The 18,335-nt window shown below is 42.3% G+C and overlaps 1 protein-coding gene across 13 annotated transcripts in view; it reads right to left on the reverse strand.

Moving 5' to 3' along the window:
- Window positions 1-18,335, reverse strand: part of PLEKHA5 (pleckstrin homology domain containing A5) — a 147,136-nt gene that overhangs the window by 31,261 nt on the left and 97,540 nt on the right. For 8 of the 13 annotated variants that reach the window (XM_064155567.1, XM_064155565.1, XM_064155564.1 and 5 more), the window contains 5 exons: window positions 15,094-15,561; window positions 10,045-10,513; window positions 8,405-8,488; window positions 5,806-5,925; window positions 5,088-5,141 (listed from right to left, as the gene is read on the reverse strand). In XM_064155567.1, coding sequence (XP_064011637.1) covers window positions 5,088-5,141; window positions 5,806-5,925; window positions 8,405-8,488; window positions 10,045-10,513; window positions 15,094-15,561 — 1,195 coding nt within the window. Of the gene's footprint in view, window positions 1-5,087; window positions 5,142-5,805; window positions 5,926-8,404; window positions 8,489-10,044; window positions 10,514-14,851; window positions 15,003-15,093; window positions 15,562-18,335 lie in introns of those variants that run through there. The other 5 variants (XM_064155569.1, XM_064155566.1, XM_064155573.1 and 2 more) reach the window with 3 other exon arrangements.

Consider the following 18,335-nt stretch of genomic DNA (forward strand, 5'->3'; position numbering starts at 1 on the left):
AGTGGTTGATATTTACTGATGGGTGCCAGCGTCTGACTGGCACAGTAAAACTGGCATACATGTAGAACATCAGAGAATTATGGAGCACAGAGAATAGTGAGGAGACTTTCGATTCTAAAACTGGGACTTTCCTAACAGTAAAATGATGAAAACAGATACTTTTCCTCTCCAAAACAAACTGAAAAGTCTCTTGCTGTACAATGCCTCTCCTGTTTTTGTTGGAAACCTTCAGACATGTTGGAAGCTTTAGGAAACTTGCAAGGAGGGAACTACGTGTATGAATATTTCTGACTTTTCACTCTGTCTTTTATGGCATTTATGCACTCACCATGAATCTGCATGGCGAGGTTTTGTTTCACAGACTGAAATCCAACAATTTCTTGCCTCTTACTTATTTAGGAAAAAACCTTGACTGGAAAGTTTGGGGAAGTATTTTGTTCTGTTTTACATGGAGGGACTTTTTTTGTTGTTGTTGTTGGCTTGTTTCACACATAGCAAAATCTGATCAGGTAATCTGATGACCTCCTTAGGAAGGCAAGCTTAGGATGCTCTTTTTGTTCTGCATGGAGAAGAAATCCAAACAAACACCACCTGCCCTTTGCTCCACCATCCAGCATAGACAAACAGAAAACTAGAACTGACACAAGAAGTTGTTCTCCCTTTACATCAGAATTTTGTCCAGAGACTCGGTGCGCCAGGTGACACCAAAAGATATCTCAGTATTAAGAGCAACAAATAAGGTCCAAAGCCAAGCAACCCAAGTACAGCCAACTAAAGCCAGCACACACACAAGGCAATGCAGCCTGATGGACTGGCAAAGGAAACCAGTTAGTAGGGACATGACATCAACTCCCACACCCTAAAAGGTGAAGAGGGTCTCTGTTTTGTGTTCTTAAAGCACTAACATAAGGCTACTCCCAAAACTGAGACTGGACACTATTTACATTGACTAAATAGCTCATGGGAAAATATTTGCTTGTTCTCTTGATTGTCTCTCACATTACAAAAACAAAACCTCTTCTTTTTGTATAGCAAAGGACACCTTTTAGATTCTATGTATAATGCTACTCATATTGCAATGCTACCAATATTATTATCTCTCCAATTAAAGAAGTCATAGAAATCAGCAGTGTGTTTTTTCACTGAGCAAAGTCAAGTGTGAACTGCCTGGTGCTGCACAGCAACGCAGCACTGAGACCAAGGCAAACTCAGCAGTCTGGGATTCATCACTTTCTGCCTCTAGTCTACAACTCTTTTTTCCCAGAAGTGAGGCTTCATTTTTGCTTTTATCTTTGCTGACACAGTATATAAAAGCATTTCCCATTTGGAAACAATGAAAAAAATCACCTCCTTGACATAAGATCTGTAGGAAAAGCTGCATTATTTATGAGCACCTGAGTGGGTATTTTGTATTTTAAACTGCAAAGCCAAGTCACTGCACATTTCTCTCTCCCTTCCTTTCCCTAAATTCTCTTCTGTGTTTGATAACTCCCTACGCAGATGACATTTCCGTGTCTGCTGTTCTGGTGGCAGTGATCAGCTGGAATAGTGGCTCCCTGCCAGGGCAGCTGATCTCACTGAGGAGGTAAGACCATATGTTATGGGTGACAAATGACGGAACTCAGACTGGCAGCTTTATACGTTTCCTCTCAAGCTCCCCACAACAGTGGTGGCTGGGTCAGCTCACTCTACCTTTTCCAGATAACCTGAAAAACACAAAACTAGTGTCCTAGATGTTGCTGATATAGGACAAAGAGTTTCAGGCTGAAGCATAAGGTACAGGGTAGGTCAGCTCTATTCCAAGCTCCCTTGTACTATGTTCCCCTTAATTTACTATCTTTTCCCAGAACTGTCTTCAGCATCTCAGAAAGAGGATGATCAAGAGGAGGAAAGAGAAGGAAAACACCGAGAAAATATGGGTCTTGGCTACAGGACCTTCACTGCTTTATTTGACAACTTCTTGTTCAAGTTCTGTTTGTTTTTATGCACCCTTTGAAAACTGAAGGAAACTAAAAGCACCAGCAAAAGCATGTGAACTACTTAACACTTAAACTATTTACACACACAGCCACTTCCAAACCAGAAAAGCAAAAAACCCTAAATTAAATTTAATAGAGCTTCTGCTGCGACAAATCAGCCTGAGATATACCGAGATCAATATCACAGCATGCACTGAGAGTTTTACACTGTGAGCTTCAAGTCAGTAGAAAAAGGTTTTTCAGACAGTGAAAAATTTTACTATTGACATAAAATTCAGCAGTGTACTAAAGGTCTGATTTGCTGGAATTCTCTGTAGTAACAGAAAATTCCAGTGGGACTTCACACCATGGCTCTATCTACAAAGGAGAAAAAAAGCATGCCTAGCTTGGATTTGGGGGGGAGGGAGGGGAAGCTCTGCTTTTTGTTACTGTTGTTGCAATTACTGGGCACAAATATACTAAAGAGACTCCTGGTTTGGACTTAGAGATAGACAGCAAGGGCGTGCCTTCGTAACATGTTGGCAAGCAGATCACTGCTGGGATTGTTAGCTACACCCAAGCAACTACTTCTTACGAGGCAAATTAATCTTTCTCTCCTCTCTATGAAACTTCGGCCAGTGGAGTGGTTCACAACCTCCTTTTCTTATTAAAAAAAAAACAAAACAAGCAAAAGCCTCAAAATCATTCTTCTGGCCATCAAAGACACCAAAGAAATCATATGGCTGGATGTACCTCTGAACTCCAACAACAACAACAAAAATTCTGAGTGCCTAACGCAAGACATCAAAAAAGCCCAACATACAAATGTCTAAGCATCTCAGAAGGAAACAGGAGCACAACAAAGAATCAGGACAGAAAGAGTCTACGGGACAGTCCTGAGTCTTGGTAAGAAAGCAACCTAATCAGCAGCCTACTGCAACAGCCTAAGAGCTTCCCTCCCTACACATGAGCCTCAGTTTGCCTTAAGATCCAACTGTGCAACCCTGCTAATTATTGTCATTGCTGTTGTGTATGCTGCTGCCACCAGAAAGGTGAGAGCTGAAGGTAACAGGACTGGGGTTCCACACGCTCTAGGCGAAGCAGGTTTTGACACTGTGTTCAGAGATTCAATATAAGAAGAAATATTTAGTTTAAGTACACTGGACATTAAAAAGTCAAAGAGGGAAAGTGATTATGCAAGCTGGTTACAGCTATGGGCGACAAGCAGGCAAGGCCTCAACTAGATGAAAAGAAACTTCGATTTTGTTCTTCCCAACAGAAAGGAAAACTGGTAATGGACAAAGTAACAAGGCAAACCAAACCAAACAAAGAGATCTCTCTCCTAGAAGAAGAAAGAGTCTCAGGGGGATTAAGCTGATACAAGGAGGTAGCAGTACTACATTAAAACAAGGGGGATAAAAAGAGAGAAAACGGATCAGAAACTAGGATAAGCATTCCAGCCTGCTCTTCCATCACTTCTGAGTTAGGTGATCTGGCTCTGCCTCGAATTCTTCATTCCAAGAAGTGCAGTGATTCCCTGCATCTCTGGTAGGGGTAATTATGGCACCTTGGTAAGATTTAGACACTCCCCTAAATTGAGGCTTATGACATCACCTTATATTTCAAAGTTTCTTCTGATGCAAATCAGATCCTGTGTACCACTTTGCATGCTATACACAGGCAATGCTCTCCACTCAATCCTGTCTTTGCACTGACAAGGCTGGCTAACCCAGAAACAGTATGGTCCATCCTTTTACAGCTCACATGGAGAATTGCCCTTTCTGGGCAATGAATCCATTGTTGAAGACAGAATTACTCCCTTATTCCAGACCATTATAAACTAGAAATACTCGAGCTGGATCGGGTTTTTTTTGTGCTTAATTTAACAAGCAGTTTTTCTCTGCTATCTTAGACCTCCTGAAGTCCCTTAAGAAAAGACAAAGGCATCTAAAAATGGATTTCCTTCTAACTGAATTAGTCACAATTCACACCTTGCTTTCAAGAGATAAACGGGAGAATAAAGTGTCTGGGTGAATCGAGTGCTAGCAGGTCTGTGTGTGTGTCTCTGTGCCTATGTGGTTCACAGGATCTCATTGAAATCCGATCACAGGAATACTGAGGACATAAAAGTTCTAAGAACAGCTAGGCTTAAGGGCTGAAAAAAAATAGTTGGAAAAAGAATATTGGAAGTAGAAAACTCTCCAGAGGTTTTATATTCTCAGCTCTTTGTTTATGTCTTCTAAGCACTCACAACTGTCTTTCGTAAGAGCTAGCAAGAACCTCCCATTAACAAACTGCTCATGCAGAGTCTGCACACAAGTTCCATTTGATCATGCAACCAAGTTATAAACGAAGTATGTGTGACAATCACAACTCTTCACTTGCCAATCAACTCTGCTAGTGACGACAGAACTGCACCCTCTCTCCCTAATTTATCAGAAGATGAAAGGGAGTAAAATTCTAACATAAATCTTGAAGAAACAATTGAGTAGGAGAGAAAGCAGTGAGCAGTGCTATGATTTGTTTGAAAATATTTTTTCATGTTCAACTTCCCTGTTGTTTAATGTCCTATAGAAGCATCTAACTCTTCTTAATTCAGAAAACTAAAACCATCAGACATACTCATTTTCTATTGCCTCTCCCCGGGGCTGTTTAAGACCAAGCTGGATGGTCTTAAACCTAGCTCTGAACTAGCTGAGCTTAGTTCAGAGGCATCCCTGCCTACAGTGGGGAGGTTGGAGGAGAGGATCGATAAGGTCCCTTCCAACCTAAGCCATTCTGTGACTCTGGCATGTGTGTCATGTTAGCTTTGAAAGATACCACCCCTCTGGTTCAAGACAATAAAATGCTAGTTAGTGTTATTATAAGGAATAAATTAACAACAGGAAAGTTAATTGGTGAGTGGCTACTGTATTCTGATGAATTTCAAATCGAGGGCTGTTTTTTACCCATTGCACATCAAATTCCTAATCAATTAAGATACTCTGTGCTACTTAAAAAAGAGCCCAGATGAAACATCTAACTTCACAGAAACCACTGAAAAACCTTCTCCCCAAATATTTCCAGCTAGACAGGAGCAGGTAAAAAGCATTAAGAAATGTAAACACACAAGCAAATTGCAAATCCCACCTGATGATCCACATATATGGCATTCCTTTGAAGGTGATGTGAAAGAATCTCATTCTAGGAGGCAGCAGAAGGAAAAAAGGAAAGGGACAGAAGGTGCAGAATGCATGAAAAGAGCCTTCAAAGATGCAAACTAATACAGTGATCTTTCTGTTTTACATAGAAATAATAATGCTGCTTTTATCTGACCCTTTTTTTGGTGAACTGCAAACAAGTTTTGATCCCAAAAATGAGGTGATGAAAGTTTGCCACGAATCAGATTCTGAACTACTACACTAGAGTTTGGTTTTACACATCAAATGCAGTAAGTGCATGTAAATGTCTACTACACAGACAACTATAAACCCTTTGATAAATCTGTTTTAAACACGTCCTGACTTTTGTACACATATTAAAAATATATATCTGATGGGAGGCAGAATAAGCAATAAATTCATCTCATGTTCACTACTGATTTTGATCGTGGCAGTAGGTTAAAACCCTTAACTTCAGTATTTTAAAACATTCTTACATGACACTGACTCAGCTAACAGCCAAAAGCTGTGAGCAAAGCCTCAAAGGGTTAATAGCACAACATCACATACACAAAGGAGCAAGGTTACTCTATTCTACTCCCACAGTAGTCAGAAAACTTTTGCACTAAGGGTACAATGCAAACTGGTTAATGAATGACCACAAGTTAGTGAGGATGGTACAGAACAGACATTGCTTTATAGCTGACCTTTGGGCTGCTGGCCTCAAGTTTTAGTTGCATGAGCTGTGCTAGTGTGTGTTCCCGGATACTACTCAGTTCAGCCTGCTGCCGTCTCAGCTTTATTAGCAGCAGCGTGAGCTCCTCCGGCTGAAGGAGTGCAGCGTGAGAAGCCAAAGAGCAGAAGAGAGGTTAATTGGTACCCTGAACAACACTTGATTAAAATAAGGGTTCTTAGTATCTTCCTTATAACAAAAGATACATAGTTGTTTTGTTGCTCCAAACTGACCACTTTCAAATATATGTACCGAAGGTTTAACTTTTAACTGCACAAAACACACTGCAAACATCACAGAAGTAGAACGTTCCGCAGAAAGGACAAAGATGAGTGAGGGGCTTGCAGGAGGAGGTCTGTGCAGGCCTCGGACCTATTCAGACATGCCTATCAGATGGATGACTCTGGGAGGCAAGCCCAGCCTTTAGGATGTAAGGATACCTGTACAGTCATTTGAGCTTGCTGAATGAAAAAAAATCCCATCAAGAGAGTTTAGTTTCTGTGGTAATTCTTCACATTTGTGTCAAAATTAACAGTAGGATTCATAAAAATCCACACTGAACAACAGAAACAACCACTTCTCACAGAGGCATGGCCAAAAATAACCTGTCCTCTCTTCCACAGTTCTGAGGCCAACAGTTAATTTATTGCTTCATTTTTATGGCCAAGGTGTACAATAAAGGGGATGAAGAACAGTCCTCAAACCCCAAAATCATATATATGATGAAAATAAAGCCAGGCTCAAATGAACATCTGTCAGGCAATTCCACACAGGTCAATTTAGGTGGATTTGGGAAACTATCTGAACCCTTCCTGGGAACCACTTCTATTAGCAGTGCTTTAAACAGAACACTTAGCTGCATGAGTAGTTATCTTATGTTCCTTTTGTTTCTTACATTTTTGCAGAAGTCAGTCTTACAAAAGGTTAAATATTCATGCAGCATGTTTATTGTCTCACAAGTTCTCCAAGTCAGCTCCTCTTAACACACACACACACACACACAAAAAACCCCAACCCTAACCCCCCACTTGCTCTCTCCCACTGTCGCAGAATTTCCCCCAAGGAATCAAAAAGGCTGCAGAGCAGCACACGAGAGATTGCTAAATCCCAAATATCTGTTAGGAAGAGCAAGAAGAATCCCTGGGAAGAAGCATGGCACTGCTGCGAGCTTGTACCAGAGGGGGCCACAAGAGGGCGCAAGGGATTGCCACACAGCCTCGGGCACTGGTCAAACTCGGCTTTGAGGGCTAACGCAGTCCCACAGCCAAGCTGCCTAAAGGCCAAGCTTCTTCTTAATTCCAGTCTGCTATACAAGACATTCTGGAGTCCTGTCCAAAATTCAGTGACAGGGCTCTCAGTCTGAAAACAAACATCATTGCAAAGCAGTTATTTTCAGGAAGAAGACACTTTAAAGCAGCATCTTCAAGCAGAAGGAACAGGGGATCCTTTTTTTCCAAGTCTAAAACTCTTCTCAGTACATGCTGCAAAACCCCTGGTTTAGTGCACAGTTCAATCCAGTGTCTGCAAGTAAACTTTTCTTTCACAGAGGAGCCCATCAAACACTACCATTTACTCTCCTCTAGACATTCATAATGCTGCAGAATTCCTGGTGTGCTTTTGATACAGCTCTTGGGACCCTTGCAGCAACCACAAAATAGAGCTCTGTTTAAAGAGCTGCCTATGGCTTTCCTTCTCTGGGCCCTGTAACACTTGGGTGTGGGCATGACATCTGGTTTCTACAGGCAGAAGCTTGGACCTCCTTGCCCCCCAACCCTGTTCATCAGCCCAGCTCCATCAGCAAAGCCCAGGAGAGCTGACAGGGCTATGAACCCCAAGAAGTGCCTGCAGAAGATAAGGCACCAGCTGCCAAAGGCCAGCCTGTAACTTGCTGAAGGCGTCAGGGATTCACATGTGCAAGAAACAGGAGCAGAGAACGTGAAAGGATTGACTGGGGAGTGGTTCCCACACTACAATTCAAAATCTCTGTCAGACAGCAATTAGAGATGGACAGAGAAACTTGAAAGGAAAAGAAATTCACTAAGAAATCACATAAATGAGGACAACCTCTTAGCTTTTGGCTAAGTTGGGAAGGTGGACAGTATTTGCTTTGGTGAAACAGCTTCAGCGAGAATTTCAGCTCTCCTACAGTAAAAAAGGAGATGTCAGAGAAGACACCTTTCAATCAAAGATGATTCTGGATCCTTCAGACTTCCACAAAAAGGAAACTACATTTCTAGGATTCTCTAAATACTTAATGGAGAATTAAGTCTTCTGTGATATATTCTATCCTCTCTCAGGAACCTCTGTGTGCCTAAAATAATTGAAACATCTGTTATTTCTGGAGGGAATTCTGGACTCAGTGGCTACAAAATATTGTCCAAATTCAAATATAACCACAGACTACTTCACTTGCTTTAAAAATCCCTGATCATTAGAACTGAAGGGCACACTTAATGCAAACATTGAATAGAGTGAAACTTCAGTGTTGCTTCTTCATATTTAAAGGATTAATCTCAAAAACAAACAAAGAAAAAAGCAAGCCAAGTGATGTACCAAATAAGAATCCAACTCACTGTTTTGCCTTGGAGGCTCTGAGGAGTAACAGGCTGCAAAGTCAGACCTGCTGGCATTGACCTTCTGTCGGGCACAAGGACATGCTGTACAAAAAACAAACGGCACAGTATGAGCCAGAGTTATCTAAAGACTCAAAGTCTATTAAATGTTAAAAAAAAAGAAGTCAGGTCAACTTCACACTCGTCAGAAACCTGCTCTGATTTGTGGCAGCTTTGGCCAGATGCTCCCTGTATCTAGGACACCTCTCAATTTTAGGAATGGCCCAGCAGCTTCCATTATTCATTTAATTAACACTCCTCCCTCACAGTTGTTGCCCTTCTGAAGCCCACGTGAACAACAAGTGGAGTTTTTCACTTGTCATTGAAAGCTGTTTACAAACCTAAAAATCTCTACACAGATGGGGTTTAAATCTTAAATTTACCTTCCTGGTTTTAAATAGTCTCAAACTGGCCCCCTCTTACAAACTGGCCTCTGCTTTTAAGTGAATGACAAAAAGGCTACTGGTAGAAATCAAAAAAACCCCAAATGAAATCATAGAAGGTTGGGGGCTGGAAGAGACCCTGAAAGAACCAAAGGGAAGAGCAATCTTGTAGAACAGATGCTGAATGTGAAACACTAGCATAGTCTTCCACAAGAAACAAAAAAGCCTCAGAAAGCAAAGCATGGCTGAGAGGACAAGTTAGCACATGCTCTGCAGCACCCACTCTCACATGCATGAGCAGCACTGCTTACTAACCTTCCAACACAGCTGAGACAAAGAGTATCAAACCAGAACGATTCCTTTGTTGACAGGGCCCTAAAAACTTCCAAACCCCAGACTTATCACCTGTAAGTTAGTTCAATTGCTTTCAGGTGTAAGTGGTTTTGTTTCCTGCATCAACAAACATAAAGGCACCTGAGATAAAGATTCAGAAAGTATGTGCAGAGGCATTTTGTATTTTAATCCAACTGAAAGAGTAACTGAAGAGTGATGTAATTACTTCCAATCTATTGACAAACTTCCTTCATGCATAACATAAGCATGAAGGACACAGCAGAGCCACAAACAGCACACTGAGGCTTCCAATTCTTGGTGTCTACCTCTTGCTGCTGAAGAGCAGCAAAGCAACCCTTGTCAAGTGCTAAAGTTGGGTGCAAACAGACTCTGATCCTCAGAGATCTCTCTAATAACTCAAAGGGATCAAAAGACATCATAACACCTATTTTCCTGCTGGAACCAAGGTGGCCAAGCTCACATCCAAGGAACAGAAATCAGCACGAGGAAGGAAATTTGGCATTTTCTTTCCTCTCGGAGCTCCAGCAAAAAACCCAATCAACCAAAGCAAGCTAGCAAGGAGAATCATCTCTGTACATCAGTAAGCCTGCTGACTCCTTGTCTTCCCTTTAGAGACACACAGTATCATGGACAGTAATATCAGGACATGTTCTCATTCAGTGCATTAGCAAAATGCCTGTCCACAACCTCTAGACTTGGAAATGCTTTTCAAAATCAGCTCTTTCTGCCTGAAGACTCTGATGTGACCTCAGCTTCATTATAATCCAACACGCTGCGGTGCGACACGAGCATTCCAGCACCATCTGCTTTCTACCCCAAATCCCTGTCAGTAAGATTTTTGACTAGGAAGAGAAGCACTTTTACCCTTGTGTGATGCGTCCTGTGCCTGCGGTCGATAGTTACATCTCCCCTTTGCACCGGCGAAGACACTTCTGACCTGTAGGTTCTCTGTGGGGAATATCCTTGGAAACCGGCGATCGAGCCGTGAGAAGGTGAGGTGGGAATGGAATGCATGGTCTGATCAGAAATGTTAATCATGGTTTTGGGGCTGCTTAAGGTACTGTGTCTAGTAAGAGTGGTCTGCTTGTTGTAAAACTGCCGCTGCTGCCACTCGTAGAGCTGCCACATTGTGTCATCGCGCATCGACCTCCGCTTCTCTTCGGCTGCCACCGCTCCCGCGGCTCTGTCGTAAGCCGACGGCGTCACGCTGCAGAGGCTCTCCGGCCGCGCCTTGCTGTTCCTTGGCAGCGTTCTGTAGCCTTCTGGGTACCGGGGTAAAACCTGAGGTCGATGGCTTGGCATGTTTCTTGGTAATGTCTGATAGGAGATTATGCTGGAACACAAAGTCATTAGTGGAGAGCATTAACAGTAGGCAAGCTGGGGCTCTGCGGTGTTGGTTAGCTTTATGTAGGTAACTCTTACCTTGCTGTTTCTCTTTAATACAAAAGTAGAGCTTAAAAAACATCCAAGAAAATCAAGAGGAGAATTACAGAATCAGCTCTACTGACTGAAGGCACCACAGCAGCCAGACCAGACTGCTTCTCTGATTGGCTGCTCCAGTACATAATCCACATTTCTTTATTGTGACCAGTTGTACAGCCCAGTAGCACCAGGCTTAGATCAAATCTTGCCTGTGTGCTGGACACGTTCAAGTTTTGAAAGCTTTCAATTCTGTATGAGCCCAATTTAATGCTCTCTTTTCCAGAGTAAAGAAGTCCCCTGTTGCTTCCTTCAGAAAATTCTGAGCAGCTACCATAGATATGGAAAAAGAAAAGGATTTTTTTTGTTTTAATAGCAGAGCAAGGGCAAAATAGCAGCAATTGTGTAACAAAATACTCTGCAATTGTCAAGGACAAGCCAGTTCCTATCAGCTATTCAAAAGAAGTGAACAACAAAATACTTCTTTGTGTGAGAATAATACTATTCTTTGAACTTGAGCTATGACTTCGAAGGCTTAGTCTTTAGTTTGTTGCCACAGTAAAATTCTGGAGTTCTACATTTAGTAACTTTCACATTAGTTGGAAAGCAAAATTTTCCATACCGAGCATCAATGCATACCTAGGTATGACAAAGCATTTCTTGTTTTTACAGAGGGCAAAATCTAGGTCATGAGCATTGATTCATTCAGCCTTTATCTAAAATTCAAATGAGCACCTCTTAAAGCCTTTTGCTACTGATCACATCTATGATTGCCCAGAGACAACAAAACTGCTCTCAAATTGGACGTGACTCAGCCATCAGAGGGCAGCAGCTCCTAGCTACACCCCAGACTAAAATCCCTGCCACCGTGAGGCACCAGAATCTGAAGATGGCTTTGAGTTACCTCAGTGTCACCAAAACATGACAGAAATGAGGCTGGGCAAATGGCAAGGCAAACCTGCATTCTGCATGTTAGGTCCTTACAGAAAGAGTATCAAGGAAACTGATGACAGTAAACCCTACTTTTCACTGAAAACAGTTAAGCTGAGCACTTACAACCACCTCTAACATTTTGGAGATGAAAGCTGCTATAAAGATCTTTACACAGGAAACCTGCTCCGCTTTCTAAGAATTAATATTATCCCCATTCCATAGACTGGGCCACAGGAAAACTTCAGGAGGGCAATAGATTCTAAATGCTGTTCTTTTGCCCTGCTCAACTAGCTCTAAATTCCTTCACCTAAGATGCCATCAATGACAAAAGCTTTTCTCCATCTCCATGCTTAAAAAATACCAAACCAACCCAAAATCCTGAGGCACTTCTGAATCCAACTTCTAACTTTCAAAATACTGCTTCAGCTATTCACAAGCAGCTGTGGTGAAGCCTGATATTTCCATCATTGTAGCCAGCAGTCAAGATCCATCTCTCTCGCTGAAACTCCTCTCCCATTCTATCACTCAAAGGGGCTGTGTAATCCTGTTGGCTCTCTGGAACATCCCAGCCAACTTGAAGAAAAGCTGTCTGAAGATCTAAAGCCACCAGTTTGAAGTGTGCATGCAGTCACTTCTAGCATGTGGAGCAAGGGAACATGTCAGTCAGCTGTGTAAGCTGAGAGAAGTCCAAACACCTCAATATTAAGCCTTGTGGTACACCATTCGACCAAATCAAAGCAGATTCACCAATATCCCTCTGGAACCTGCAAAAATGTTACTTCTAATCAAAGCCAAACCCCAGCTCTGGACAGTACTGCAGCTTAACAGCTGCCTTGCACACGAGGGGAGAATGCCGCAGCCAGTCAAGCAGTCACTCACACTATGAGGCTGCAAAACGTCCCCGAAACTATTATCACGAATAGCTCCCTATGCGCTCCCCTGTGACAAAAGGACTGCACAGGAATTTACAGACTCTTTATAGACACCTTTAGAGGCTTCCTCTAGGGTCATAATTGGTAGCAATACTGGTTCTGGTGTACAAATTGGACCAAATGGGAAAGTAACATTGCTGCCAAACCTTTAAAGGCTCAGTTCTGCAAGGTTATGAATGCCCTCGGATCAAGACTTCCAAACAGTTCATTCTAAAGCATTCAAACACCAGATGGCCCAGAACACAGAACTTCATGTGCAAATCCAACAAGGGGAGGCAGAGCGAAGGGAGAAACCCATGGTGTACAGCAGGCGTTGATTACTTAGGATGAGGCTTATGTGGACAAGATGGGAAGACAAGAGGCTCAGTCCTGGCTTCACAGCCACAGAAAAGCTCAGCTGGTACCACATAACCCTCCTGTACCTTCTCATACTTGAGAAAGACCATTTCACGCAAACTACTTCTGGGGAAAGCAGTTACTTGTAACTGACCTGTGCAAAATTAATTCAGCAAAATGATGCTCAGGTGAAGTGGGTTTAGTTTCTACATTTAAAGCAGGTTTTTGTTTGTTTGCAAAAAGGCTTCCTCAAGCTCCATCAATTGTCTTTGTGTGGCTAAACGGCACGTTTAGATCCATGGAAACAGAAAAGTGTCAAGAATTACAAGCCATGTGCCTGTCCTTCTCAGTCATTTCTAGTGCCAAAGTGCTAAGGAATCAGCCTGTTCCTCTAAAAAATCAGTACTTCTTACACTGAACCTTTTTTCTTTCCTGCCTCGGACAGCTAAAAGCTCCTATTTTACACACACTCACTCAACTGAACGTGCTTCCTGATACTGCAGCACTCCTCAAGCCCTTTGACTTCTTTTTCTGTCTGACACCAGAGGTACTCCGTGATTTCTCTAACACACTACTCAGACAAATGCAACAGAAAGCATCCTTGTCAAAAGTCAGCAACATTAAGAGAGACTACTTTTCTCACAAACTTAAGGTATGAGCCAAACAGATCTTACTACAAGCAGCTTTACCAGGGCCTCACCCCAACCTTAAGCTTTCATCTAAACTTAAGCTTCTTCCTACTCTACCAACTTCCACTTAAATTTCTACTTGCACTTAAATTCCTGTCTCCAGCCAGAAAATGGCTATCAGATCAAACCCAACATTAAAAATGTAAATGAAACCACATTTTCAAAGCACCACTATATACATTAGAAATTTAGATCATTATTCAAGGCCACTTCCACACAACACAAAAAAGATAGCTCAGGGCCAATTCTTTCCCAGTTTGCTACTTCTATGTAGAACTGCATCTGAAAGCATATCCTTTGTGCTACCAACGTTACATTTATTTAAGCAACAAATGTTCTCTGTAGTCAAGAATGATATACTGACAATTAGTAACATATTGTTAGCAGTAGTCTCCCCTATTTGACTGCACAATGAATATCAAGCTTTAGGTTTTCATGCTTGTTCGCCACTGAAGGATGCCACAGCACAAAATTCTGCTGTTTGGTTGCAAGTTTTACAATTCAGCTTAAAAAAAAAATAATCTAACTGCACCAAAGAGCTTTCTCAGGTCCCATTACACAAGCATGCATAATAAAAACAATGTCAGAGCGTGCAAGTTGCTCTCTGTACTGCAAGTGCAGATTTCATCAAGCTACTCGAGTTGAGTATTTCACAAAACAAGACATTACCAACTCCTAGTTACACCTAACGAAGGGCTACAGGTCACGAAGAGATGTTCAATTTTGGCAAGTGTAAGCCAAACTAACGTAAATTTATCATGGTTTTGAAAAACTGAGAAGTCCTCACCCCCCATAGCCTGAGGAAAATCCAATCTGAGCTCAGATCTATGGCAAGCTCTGCTCTGCCGTTTAGCAGCAGGCAGACTGCCCAGTTTCCAACTCTTCGAAGTCTCACCTGTGATACAACCTCCATACCTCCTATCCAACGTTACACTAAAAGCCTCTGTATTTCACTGCTTTGGCTGCTCCTCTGTAAGCCAGCCTGGACCCAATATGCCAAGCACTTCTGCCAGGGAACATGCTACCAGCAGATTTAATATTATGAATCATTCACACAACTTTAAGGCTGCATGAATAAGCACTGGAACTCAATATTAAAACTGGGATGCTTTAAGCATTAAGGTAGGCAGATTTCAGCGGCATAACCTTCGGTGTACTTCTCTTTCTCTCTCCAGTTAAAGCTTGTTTAAAGTTCAAAGCTCCTGGAATATTTTTGAAGAATTTGCAATGAAATATTATTGAAATAGAAGTACAGAATGCAGGGCAATTCCAGATTTAAAAGAGAAAATGAACAGGTGTGACTGATTCTCTCTGCTAGGACAGAGAAATTTCTAAGACTCAAACCCCAGATTTTGGCCATGAAGTTTATTAATATAGCTTAATTTATTAGTAACACTTCAAATTTCAACAGAAGAAGCTTTAATCAATCTGCATTGAGCAGTCATCCAGGCACGTCTTACACAGAACAACGACCTCTATATATTTGTAGATCATGGAGCAAAACCTAAGGAATCTAACCCGGATACAAGTGTAAAGGTTATTTGCAAGCAAATGAATTGATAGCCAGTATAAGGAAAACAAGTTTAAAGTTGTGTGATACTCACCCCCTTGTTTCCTCCTCTTGTCCTCTTCCTCTCTGTATTTTAATCCATTGTTCCAACTGCAGCATTGAATTTGTTCTCTGCATAACTCGTTCAGACTCCATATGTCCTGGGACGGCACTGTAGTGGCCCCCATCTCCAGCATCTGCCAGGACAACACCAACTGCTTTGTTCTCAGCCCCATTTAAATGAACTGGTCTGAAGTGCCCAGCTGGAACGGTGCTGATGGGTAAGGTCCTGTATTCAGATCCCAAAGGGTTTAGCTTCACACTGTTAATTTTCGTTAATGGCTTGTCTTGTCCAACTTTCTGGAATCCGTATTTTTCGGCTTCCAAAGCTTTTTTCTCCTCATTTTTGTTGACTTCTTTGTTTTTCTGGTTATTTTGTGCCTCTGGCTTAATCAGCACCCGATGGTTTGAAACATTATTTGCCTCTCGAGGTGGTGTATTTTCTGCAGTGAACTTCTCTACTCTGAAAAGGAACACACGACAAGTTGTAACCAACAACAAAACACTTGTTAAACACTAATAAAAGATGCCAGAGTTAATATATTTCTGTTGGTTATGGCAGTTTTAGGGAGTCTCTGCACAGACACTTTAAATCAGTATCTTCTCTTTGAGAAAACCCCAGGATATACTTCCGTAATGACCAAGCTTTTCTTTCAATTGTCGCCGTTTGAGGGCTTTTTGGTTTGTGTTTTTGCTCTGGTTTGGGTGCAGTGGTGACGTTTGCTTTGGCTTGTTCTGGTTGATTCGGTTTGGTTTTCTTTGGTTGCAGAGAGAGTTAGCATTTTTAATTCCACTTTTTTCTAGCCCTTTGCTATTCTGAAAGCATTCCCAACACGGGGGAAATTTTTTAATCCAATTTGGGATTAACTCCCCAGAGAAAATGTGCAGAAGAGGAAATAGAGCCAGAGCCTGAAAAGAGTGGATGTGCAGTTCCTGCAGGGCTGGACACTTGAGCAGTAAAAACATCCAGTGGCTCTCCAAGACCTATAGCTTCCAGTTGTAAGCAGTCTAAAACTCAAATGCTTCTTAAAGCTGTCTTCAAATACAGCAGCAGATTACACTGCTGACTGGCTTGTGATTCACAGCACCACTGAATTTAACCTGTAATCATCTCCTTTAAGGAAGGCAAACAGCTTCCCCTGGTCACTGGCATCAATTAGGTTTCTCTGGCATGTTATCACTTTGGCTGGCATGTGTTTTGTGGAAAATAACTGTGGCTTCCCTAATTTTAAGGGGGGAAATAGCTGCAGGCTTTGGGAATTGTACCACAAAACTACTGCTGTTTTTAGAACACCTCCTGCTTTATGGTACTGACACCAGTACCCAGCCTATGCAGTTCCATCAGCTGTCTTTTCTCCCTACAACTTCAAACTGCCAGGAAGCTCTATCTTTTCCAGACTGGGGTGAGCTGAACACCCAACTCTGGCAGCAACAGAATCCCCAAACCTCACGCTGTTTTGATCAACATCTTTTTGCTATGAAAGCTGATAAAGAGATATAATTCTTTAAGACTACAGCTCCATATAAAACTAAACCAGATGTCGTCAAAGTAACCTTTTGCACTGTTTTGCATCTCTCTACAAATTCATCTCTATAGCTGTGCTCGGTTGAAGTGTCTCATCAGTGTGTAAAATGTCCACCACATGCACAGCTGACTAAGGTCACTAGAATCATAGAATGGTCTGGGTTGGAAGGGACCTCCGAAGGTCATCTAGTCCAACCCCCTCTGCAGTAAGCTGATCGAGTTGCTCAAAGCCCTGTTGAGCTTCACCTTAAGTATGTCCAGGGGATGTGGCCTCAACCACCTTCCTGGGCAACCTGTTTCAGTGTTCCACTGCCCTCGTGGTAAAGACCATGTTCCTAGTACGGTTGCTTCTCAGCAGAAATATCCATTTCCAAGTACATAGCTGTAAGCATTTTTGCTTACCCCACTTTGAACAAGTCCACACTCCCCTAACAGACAGTTTAAACCATGAATTCCCAGCAGGCCAACAGCAGTTCAGGACAGAACCCCAGCAAACACATAAGGACCCATTAGGTCCACTGATAAGAATAGTGGAGACTTAATTGTAAATGCACTTCCTATTACCACACTACTCTTGCTATGAATTCTCCGTGGCATAAAAGGAATCAAGAGCTTCCTTGACAGGTTCAACTCAATTCCTGACAACTGCCAATTCCAGAGTGTTTGTTACAATGTCAGTCAGCAATAAAAAATGGTAAGTAAGGGTTATCCCTGCAACTAACCCTAAACGCAGGTACTGATACTTGCAATCTGCCTTAAGAGTACTACCTACTCCTTTATATACCAACTTACATTACTCTTTCTCAAGCTGCTTTCCAGCAGAAGAACACCACCTTACAGGCAGAGAATCTGAGGAGCAGGAGAGTGGCATCTCTAGGGACATTCATCACACAGAGCAATGTTCAAATTCACACTGCCACAGGGTCATACAGGTTGGAAAAGACCTCTGTGTTCATCGAGTCCAATGCGACTACCATGACCCTGTATTCTGAAGCACCACATGAACGCTTCTTGAACACCTCTGGGGATGGCAGCAACAACACTGCCCTAGGCAGCCTGCTCCAACCCCTCACCATGCTCTCAGTAATGAAGTTTTTCCTACTGTCCAATCTAAAACTCCCCTAGCACAACTTTTAAACCCATTTCCTCTCATCCAATTGCTAGTTACGTGGGAGAAGAGGCCAACACCAGCCTCACTACAATCTTCTTTCAGGGAGTTCAAGAGAGCAATAAGACCTCCCCTTAGCCTTCTCTTCTTCCAACTAAACCCCAGCTTCCTCAGCCACCCTTTGTAGGACATGCCCTGCACACCCCTCACCAGCCTCACTGCTCTTCCAGCACTCCACCACCCTCTTTAATTAAAAACCACAACAAGCAACCCCCAACTCACAGTACTGTTTTCCCAAGCAGTTTCTGTCCTGTGCCACTTGTTACTCTAGTTCTACACAGCAGAGCCAAGCATGTCTATCTGGCATTCTTGGCAACAGTGTGGAGGCTGAATGATTCATGTTCCCATAGACTTCTGGCCTCTCCTTTAACTTCACACATAAAGTCAAGGTGACTCAGTGCAATCAAGAGATGTCTTCCCTCAAGACCCAAATGGGAAAGAATGATCAGAAACTAATAGTCAAATGTAAGAAATGCAAACCCCTGTTCAGATTTGAGTGTGTATCTGTGTCTAGCTCTCCAAGACAGATTTCAACCAGACTTGC

This window comes from Pogoniulus pusillus, chromosome 15 (genome assembly GCF_015220805.1).
Source record: "Pogoniulus pusillus isolate bPogPus1 chromosome 15, bPogPus1.pri, whole genome shotgun sequence".
NCBI classification, from domain to species: Eukaryota; Metazoa; Chordata; class Aves; order Piciformes; family Lybiidae; genus Pogoniulus; species Pogoniulus pusillus.